At 34.5% G+C, this 10,436-nt stretch overlaps 1 protein-coding gene across 1 annotated transcript; it reads left to right on the top strand.

Annotated features, from left to right (window-relative positions):
• The first annotated feature begins 5,872 nt into the window (after nucleotides 1-5,872).
• On the top strand, nucleotides 5,873-10,186 carry LOC139847804 (cytochrome b-c1 complex subunit Rieske-4, mitochondrial). Its single transcript, XM_071837525.1, has 2 exons — nucleotides 5,873-6,109; nucleotides 9,341-10,186. The coding sequence occupies exons 1-2, from the start codon at nucleotides 5,938-5,940 to the stop codon at nucleotides 9,976-9,978; spliced, it is 810 nt and encodes a 269-aa protein (XP_071693626.1). The 5' UTR covers nucleotides 5,873-5,937; the 3' UTR covers nucleotides 9,979-10,186.
• The last annotated feature ends 250 nt before the right edge of the window (nucleotides 10,187-10,436 follow it).

Genomic DNA, 10,436 nt, shown 5'->3' with positions numbered 1-10,436 from the left:
AATATAGATATGGATAGTCAATTTTGGTGTATACATATAGTCAATTTTGGTACACAAAGTATGTATTTTTATATTGAGATTTTAGGCTATAAATACTCATGAATGCAAGCATTAAATTTGCACCATTTCTCACACTTACAAAGTGTTTCTTTCTTTCTCTCTATTATCATCTTTGTTCTTACACTTCATTATTAGTATTCTAAATCAAGAATCAAACCACTAAAGGTAGTTATAAGCCTACTGAATTATAACATCAAGAATCAAACCACTAAAGGTAGTTATAAGCCTACTGAATTATAACACGTTATCAGCACGATAATCTTAATACTAAATATGGTTGGCTCTGCCACCAAAATGATATATGGTCGGTTATACCACCAAAATGATATATGGTCGGTTATACCACCAAAATGATATATGGTCGGTTATACCACCAGAATGATATAGGTCGGTTATACCACCTGAAAAAATATATGGTCGACACTGTCGCCAAATTTTCATTTATGTTTACTAATATTTATATTTTTGTTATATAACATTTATTTATGATTGCTTACACATGGTCGACACTGTCACCTACTTATCATTTATGTTATATTAAATTTATGTTTAATGTTTATATACTTATGAATATAAATTGACTCTAATTTATCATGATGTTTGTTTTAATTTTTGATAATAGAAAATGTCGAATCTGGAAAAGCTTAAATTTACTCCTTTAGAATCAACTGGAAACAACTACATGCCATGGGTTATAAAAGTAAAAATGCATCTTAAATCAATGGGCATTCTTGAAACCATAAATGAAAACAACACTTGTTCTGAAAAAGAACAAGCTACGGCATGTTGCTTTATTCATCAACATATTGATGAATGCTTACAAAATAATTATGTGACTGTAGAAGATCCCCATGTTTTATGGGAAGGTCTCAAAAGCAGATTCAATAATCAAAGAGAAATTTTACTTCCAGCTGCAATGGAACAATGGAGAACATTAAGGTTCCAAGACTTTAAGAAAGTAAATGAATACAGCTCAGCTCTGTATAATACATGTTCACAACTTAAATTCTGTGGACATGAAATTAGTGATGCAGACATGATGGAGAAAACTTTCTCCACAATGAATGCTGCAAACATCACAGTGCAAAGAAATTTGAGAATGCTAAAGTTCAAAACATATCCTGAACTTAATTCATATCTCTTAGTTGCAGAGCAAAATGATGAGCTATTAATGAAAAATCAGCAATCCCGTCCTACTGGTACACTTGCAATCCCTGAAGCAAATACTGCAAATAATTATAAACAGGGACAAGGACGCGGGCAAGGTCGTGGTTATAATAACCATCACCATCATCATGCCAAAAGCCATAACTATGGTAGAAACCATCCTTATGGTAATGGTAATGGGCGTGGACGTGGTCGTGGTCGTGGCCGTGGTGGTCAAAGAAATAGTAATCCACGAAAATATAAATATCAACCACAAAACAAGCCCATTAAACAAGATGTTGAAGAAAATTCTTCTAAAAATTCTGAAGAATCTTGCTACAGATGTGGTAGAATGGGCCACTGGGCTAATACTTGCCGAACATCTAAACATCTTGTTAAGATGTATCAGGATTCGCTGAAAGGTAAAGAAAAGGAAGTAAATTTTGTGGATAATATTGATCCAACAGTCACTGAGAAACCATCTGATTTATATGAAGATTTCTTGAATGTTTAAGTTGTGTGTCTTTTGAAAAATAAACGATTTAATATCGTCTGTCTTTGTCATTATGTTTGCTAAATGTTTCAGTACTATCTATTTGCGTTTAAAATATTGTGTAATATTAATGTACTCACTATTTATTTCTTATATATGAAGTTCAATATGAATTTTGCTGGAATACAACATCAATCAAGTGGTGGAGATCTCTGTATAGCAGACAGTGGAACTACACACACTATACTTAAATCCGAGAAATATTTTATTGATCTAAAACCAACGGAAGGAACTATACATACAATATCAGGACCTGCTAACTTGATAAAAGGGATAGGAAAGGCAAATTTCATACTACCAAATGGTACAAAATTTTTAATAAATGATGCCTTATTTTCTCCCAAGTCAAGCAGAAATTTATTGAGTTTCTCCGACATATACCTTAACGGGTATGATTATCAGTCAGTGACAACAGAAAATGAGAAATATTTAAGTATCACTGACAAGAGTCATGTGGTTGAAAAACTACCAAGACTTAGTTCTGGATTACATTATACACATATAAATGTACCAGAAATACATATGGTAGTTAACGAAAAATATATTGATCCTGGTGTATTCAGTTTATGGCATAACAGATTAGGCCATCCAGGATCAACAATGATGAAAAGGATTATTGAATGTACTCATGGACATCCACTAAAGGATAGAAAAATCCATCATGATACAATGGTTCCATGTACATCTTGCTCTCTTGGAAAATTGATAACTAGACCCTCACCACTTAAGGTTGAGAAAGAATCACCAATGTTTCTTGAAAGAATTCAAGGTGATATATGTGGACCAATTCATCCACCATGTGGACCATTTAGATATTTCATGGTTCTAATAGACGCATCTAGCAGATGGTCTCATGTTTGTCTGTTATCAAGCCGTAATGTGGCATTTGCAAAATTTCTTGCCCAAATTATTAAATTGAGAGCTCATTTTCCTGATTACACCATTAAAAGGGTGAGACTTGATAATGCTGGTGAATTTACATCTCAAGCATTTAATGACTATTGCATGTCTATAGGAATTGTTGTTGAACATTCTGTTGCTCATGTGCATACACAAAATGGTTTAGCCGAGTCATTGATTAAACGTTTACAGTTAATCGCTAGACCATTGATAATGAGAACAAAACTCCCTGTATCTATATGGGGTCATGCAATTTTACATGCTGCTGCATTGATTCGCATCAGACCAAGTGCAAGTCATAAATATTCCCCCCTACAACTTGCTTTTGGTCAAGAGCCAAATATTTCCCATCTTAGAACATTTGGTTGTGCAGTGTATGTTCCAATTGCGACACCACAACGTACAAAAATGGGTCCTCAAAGGAGGTTGGGAATATATGTTGGATATGAAACATCTTCAATATTAAGGTATATTGAACCTATGACAGGTGACGTTTTTACAGCACGTTTTGCTGATTGTCATTTTAATGAAACATTGTTCCCTAGATTAGGGGGAGAAATGAAAAATAAAGAAAATGATGTTTCATGGTGTGAACCTCAATTAAAGTATCTTGATCCTCGCACAAAAGAATGCGAGACAGAAGTTCAAAAGATAATGCATATACAAGAACTTGCAAATCAATTGCCTGATGCATTTACAGATACAAAAACGGTGACAAAATCATATATACCAGCAGTAAATACTCCAGCTCGAATTGAAATTCCAAAAGCTGGCAATAACGTCACTCATGAATCTTTGCCACGTCAGAAACGTGGAAGACCAATCGGTTCAAAGGATAAAAATCCTCGAAAAAGAAAATCAGCTGATAATGAAGTAAAAGAAAGTGTTCAAGAAGAACCACAAATCAGTACTCCTACTGCAGAGGAGATTGATGATGTCAATACAGAAATTGCAATCAATTATGCATATTCAAAAATATTATGGAACCGAAATGAAATGAAAAATCTTGATGAGAAATTTTCATTTAATGTTGCATATGACATCATGAATAATGATGATGATCCAGAACCAACATCTATGGTTGAATGTCAAAATAGACATGATTGGGCTCAATGGAAAGAAGCAATACGAGCTGAATTAGAATCACTCAATAAAAGAAAAGTTTTCGGATCCATCATTCTCACTCCTAAAGATGTGAAACCTGTAGGATACAGATGGATTTTTGTCCGAAAAAGAAATGAGAAAAATGAAGTTACAAGGTATAAAGCTAGACTTGTAGCTCAAGGTTTTTCTCAAAGACCGGGAATTGATTATGAAGAAACTTATTCTCCTGTTATGGATGCAATTACTTTTAGGTACTTAATCAGTCTGGCAGTTTCTAAAAATTTAGAAATGCATCTCATGGATGTTGTGACTGCTTATCTATATGGATCACTTGATAGTGATATATATATGAAGATACCTGAAGGATTTAAGGTACCAGAAGCATCAAATGCAAAACCCAAAGAAATGTATTCGATTAAATTACAAAGATCTTTATATGGGTTAAAACAATCGGGACGTATGTGGTATAACCGATTAAGTGATTACTTGATAAGCAAAGGGTATACAAATAATCTTACTTGCCCTTGTGTTTTCATTAAGAAAACAACATCCGGATATGTGATCATAGCTGTTTATGTTGATGATCTTAACATCATAGGTACAAATAAAGAGATCCATGAAGCCATTCAACTTCTAAAGAAAGAATTTGAAATGAAAGATCTCGGAAAAACCAAGTATTGCCTTGGTTTACAAATTGAGCATATGCCTAATGGTTTACTTGTACATCAAACAACATATACTGAAAAGATTTTGAAACGTTTCAATATGGACAAGGCAAAACCATTAAGTACTCCTATGGTTGTTAGATCACTCAATGTTGAAGCTGATCCATTTCGTCCATGTGAAGATCAAGAAGACATTCTTGGACCAGAAGTACCATATCTTAGTGCAATTGGAGCTCTTATGTATCTTACAAATTGTACAAGACCTGACATTTCTTTTGCAGTTAATTTGTTGGCAAGGTTCAGCTCTGCTCCTACCAAAAGACACTGGAATGGGATCAAACACATATTTCGATACCTTCGAGGAACTACTGATTTAGGATTATTTTATTCTAACGAATCAAAACAAGATTTGGTTGGTTATGCAGATGCAGGTTATTTATCTGATCCACATAAAGCTAAATCTCAAACTGGATATGTATTCCTAAATGGAGGTACTGCAATATCATGGCGTTCTCAAAAACAAACACTTGTTGCTACATCGTCAAATCATGCCGAAGTGATTGCATTACATGAAGCTACTCGAGAATGTTTTTGGTTGAGATCAATGACACAACTCATTACTGATTCTTGTGGACTAGAACGCGATAAAAGTCCAACAACTATCTATGAAGATAATGCAGCTTGCATAGCACAGATGAAAGAAGGGTATATCAAAAGTGACCGAACAAAACACATACCACCTAGATTCTTCTCATACACTCAAAATCTCATTAAGGACAACCAGATTGAAATGAGATATGTGCAATCTAGCAAAAACTCTGCTGATCTTTTCACGAAAGCACTTCCAACTGCTATTTTCAGAACACACGTTCATAACATTGGCATGAGACATGTTCAAAAGATGTAACAGCTGAAGCGATGTCTACTTGAGGGGGAGTCAACTCCATGCTGCACTCTTTTTCCCTTAGCTAAAGTTTTTTCCCACTGGGTTTTCTTTAGCAAGGTTTTTAACGAGGCAGTAATTTATAGTTGATCTTCAACAAAATAAAATTGCTATCCAAGGGGGAGTGTTATAATAATAATAATAATATAGATATGGATAGTCAATTTTGGTGTATACATATAGTCAATTTTGGTACACAAAGTATGTATTTTTATATTGAGATTTTAGGCTATAAATACTCATGAATGCAAGCATTAAATTTGCACCATTTCTCACACTTACAAAGTGTTTCTTTCTTTCTCTCTATTATCATCTTTGTTCTTACACTTCATTATTAGTATTCTAAATCAAGAATCAAACCACTAAAGGTAGTTATAAGCCTACTGAATTATAACATCAAGAATCAAACCACTAAAGGTAGTTATAAGCCTACTGAAATTATAACAGTTATTAATATCATTTCCCGTTTTATTGCAAAACCAAAGACGAAGACAAATTCCTATTTGCGATCCCTTTTACAGAAACCCTAAAATCGAAATCGTTTACAAACTCTGAAATCAACGACCATGTTGCGAGTCGCCGGACGGAGATGCTCGTCTCTCTCGTCATGGTGGTCGTCAGCTCCGGCCATCATATCTCGCAATCCGATCAACGGTTGCGTCGGAGCTGATTCCACATCAGATGCTTCCAGATCTAATCCTGTATATCTCAATTCTATGCTTTTGCATCATATAAGAGGTCAGTTCGTTTTTATTTCTAATCATTTTCGTATATTGTTGTACGGATTGTCTAAATTATATTTCAGTTTTATTTGTTCGGATCTTACATTTTGTATCCATTCAAAAGATTGTATATGATTAGAATTCTATTGCGATAATAGTTATTGACCTAAGTGGTATTATGAATTGTCTTATTATAAAGGAGGTAATATTGTTAGTGTTGATGAATTTAATCAAATAATTATACATTTGGTTATTTTAATTGATATTTCAAGTTTCTTTCTATGGATATTTTGATCGATCGATACTGCATATGTTTATATCGTGTTTCTATCGATTTGCAAGACTTGCTTCTTGATAATTGTCTACAATTTTTTTTTTTTTTTTAATTACTGTACTCCTTAGGTTTCTAAGCTGGAAAATGAAATATTTATAATTTGTTTTCAAATAGTGTTGTGCTTCTTTGGATGAATATTAAATAACACTTACTGGTTTGTAGTAACAATATTGATGGTTGTGATTAACTTTAGCAACTAAACATATTTTTTAGGGTTCGAGTGTATTTATTCGTGCAAGATGTATTATGTATACTTCCACAGAGGGCCTTGGGCCTAGCAGTATGAGAGTGACCCATCAGCCAAGAGGTTGTGGATTCAAGTCTCTTGAAATGAACGTGTATATTATATACTATGGTTGTGTATATTATATATATGGTTGTGTATACTAGGTATGTTAAAATGTGTGAGTGTTGCCTTATAAAAATATGTATACTTGGACTGTTGTATGTCTTAGAGGGTGTTCTTGTGCTTTTGATTTAGTGGGAATTATCTGATTTTGGTGTTTCTAAAGCACAAATATTATGAAAAAAGTGTTTGGCAAATTATATAAGAACGTTGATTATTTTTATATTAGAAAAACTGTATTGAAAAGGCAAGATTTAGACATGCTTTTTGAGATTGCTGTTTACGGAATACATAATCTCTTTTAAAAATCCAATTACAAACAACATCATAGTGCTTCTTTATTTGTGATACAAAAATACTGCAGGAAGTCATCGAGTGTCAACTACTGCCATTGTTGTGTTAATTACAGTTTTATTGTGTTCATATAAATCTATTTGTTTGCATATCTTTGGATCGATGGAAAAGTTATTTTTTTTTTTAAATTTTTTTTTTTTTTAATTGTTGAAGAACCACCAAGAACACATACTTCTATTTGTTGGCTTATATTGAAATATTTGAATATAAATCTCATCGATCTCATAAGTATCATTTTATAAAATAATACATAGTATATGGCTTGTTATTGTCGCTCGCAAGTAGACCATAGCCAACTGTTACCACACATATATTGTAGCTATGGGTTCCTTAACTGTTGATAATACTCCGAGCGACTCTTCTCAAACTCACGTAGATGAAGCTGAGTCATCTTCTGATATGACTAGGCGGAACATCATAAATGCTTCATATTTGAAACATATGATTCTTTTGGATCACGACACGTGTAAATAATTTGTCGAGAAAAAGGTGATGGTATCTATTGTGGGGTTTTATACCTTACCGTTGATGCGTTCCCATGTTTTTGTTGCATTTAATAACATTCCGCCACGTCACTCTGTACCTCTTGGTTTTGCTCGAGCAATATCCGTTTTCTTGAAAAAGGGCTTGAAATCGACCAACAAACTTCTTGTTTTTGGTGGAGGTATGCAACCCAACATGCAGCTTGCGCAGTTGGAAGATTCTGAATTATCAGAATGCCTTTTCGGTCTTGATAGTATTTTGTCTCTTACAAATGCATTGGTAGAAGGGTTTATGATTCCAGATGTGATCTTGGATCTGTTTGTAAGAAAGTACCGTGACAAGCTTCAGTGACTAATAGTCAGGTGAGTCTTTTAGGTTATTCAGAGGGAAAAAGTCCCGAGACTGATGTTGTAGAAAATTTCAACAAAAATGCTTTCAATATACAAATTTTACTCACCACACTTTAAAAGAATTCTCGTAAAAAACCATTGGAATTGCTTTATCACAGATTTTTTTTTTTAAAACACTGGTGGACAGTTTTAATGGTCTTTGATGGAAATCCTTTGAAAAGTGTGGTAAAAAGAATTTGTATATTAAGAGCAATATTGTTGAGATTTTCCATAACATCAATCTCGAGACTTTATATTCCTTTGGATAACTGAAAGACTCGCATCATTATTAGACATTGAAGTTTGCTACTATACGTTCTTATAAACAAAATGCAAGATCACATCCGCTTCAGTGGTGCGAAAAAAGTTCAGTGACTAGAATCATAAACTCTTCTAACAAAGCATTTGTAAGAGACAAAATGCTGTCAAGACCGGTTAGACGCTCTGATAATTCAGAATCTTCCAAACTGTGGAAGTTGCATGTTGGGCTGCATGCCTTCAAGAGAAACGAGGAGTTTGTTTGTCATTTTCAAGCCCTCTTTCACGAAAACAAATATTGCTCGAGCAAGAGGTGTAGGGTGATGTGGCGGAATGTTGTTGAATGCAGCAAAAACATGGGAACGCATTAAAAGTATTGTATATAACCCCGCAACATTTACCATCCCCTTTTTTTAGAAAAATATTTTACACGTGTCGTGATCGAGAAGAATCACATTAAGCATTTATGATTTTCCGCCTAGTCATATCAAAAAATGACTCAGCATCATCTACATGAGTTTCAGAAGAGCTGCTCGGAGTATTATCAACAGTTAAGGAACCCAGTTTCTTGAGGGCTTCCAAAATCTCGATTACCATTTGGATCATGTGTTCACTAAGTGATAAAGCTTTGTGGATCATTTTTTGTTTGGTTAAGCATCACTTTTCTTGACATTGATTGAATGCCGATGTTTTATAGAATAACTGAATAAGTAGCTAAGAGTTCCCCATATTGGTACCTCATGATATGTATTGACATGAACGCTTATTCTGACAGTTTCACAACATTACCATCTTTAAAACCTGTTTGTATCATGGTTAATTCAATATCTCAATAAAAATGGTGTATGGCATTTGTCGTTTATGTAGTTGCATATCTGATGTTTTTTCTTTCCAGCATGTTTAAGAATTATATCAAAATCTTGTTCAAATAACAATATATTATAAGCGCATATAATTTCAGCACCAACACTCAAACTCTGCATGAAATTAATAATTTGATTTATTTGAAGCTTTCTTGTGTAGAAAAACTAAGACCAGAGCCACTGATTCTTATTTATTTTTATTTTTTTTATGCTGTCACAGGTCTCTCTACTGGTTCAATTACTCCAAGTCATGACCTAGGTTTTGACGTCCCCGCTACTGTTGCCGCAATTAAAAACCCGACATCCAAAATTACATACGATGAGCACAACCACGAGCGGTATCCACCTGGCGATCCCAGCAAGCGTGCATTTGCATACTTTGTACTAACTGGCGGTCGCTTCGTTTACGCATCATTGATCCGTCTTTTAGTACTAAAGTTTGTTCTAAGCATGTCTGCTAGTAAAGATGTTCTTGCCCTTGCTTCTTTAGAAGTTGACCTTTCAAGCATCGAGCCGGGGACCACAGTAACCGTGAAGTGGCGTGGGAAGCCAGTTTTTATCAGACGTAGGACCGATGATGACATCAACTTAGCTAACAGTGTTGATGTGAACTCCCTTCGGGACCCACAGGAGGATGCGGTTAGGGTTAAAGACCCAGAGTGGCTCATAGTTATTGGGGTGTGTACTCATTTGGGTTGTATTCCGTTACCAAACGCAGGTGACTTTGGCGGTTGGTTTTGCCCTTGTCACGGGTCCCACTACGACATATCGGGAAGAATTCGGAAGGGACCCGCTCCGTATAATCTGGAGGTACCCACTTATAGCTTCATGGCTGACAATAAGTTGCTGATTGGTTGAGATGTATAAGCATATACCTAAATGGTTTATTTTTGTTACAATTTTTGTTTTGTTTATGTATCAGAATTTTGTGTGTGCTGCATCCGAGTTCTAAATAAGGCAGCATCAGGTGGTTTATTTGTTAAGAATAATCTATACTTGGTTTTCATTGACTTTCGGAGTTTATATATCGATATACATGTAACATCATGTGATTCTTTGATTATGATCCAGTTGTCATTTCATCAGTACCTAAATGTGTAATGTTTGATAGTTTTGTCTTAAACTAAAAATGATAATTTGGCAAGTGTTTGTCTTGGATTCTACATAACAAAAAGTTACTTGTATAATAATTCATTTAAAGGTTGCATATGGCTGTTGGAGTTTGACTTGGGGTAATTGGACTTTTGGAGTAGTTGAGAAAGTGGCCCAGCTGCGGTAGATAAAATTGACCTTGAATTCGGTTGACATGTATGATA

Source organism: Rutidosis leptorrhynchoides, chromosome 5 (genome assembly GCF_046630445.1).
Source record: "Rutidosis leptorrhynchoides isolate AG116_Rl617_1_P2 chromosome 5, CSIRO_AGI_Rlap_v1, whole genome shotgun sequence".
In the NCBI taxonomy this organism is placed as follows: domain Eukaryota; kingdom Viridiplantae; phylum Streptophyta; class Magnoliopsida; order Asterales; family Asteraceae; genus Rutidosis; species Rutidosis leptorrhynchoides.
This window is presented reverse-complemented; position numbering and strand designations above follow the sequence as displayed.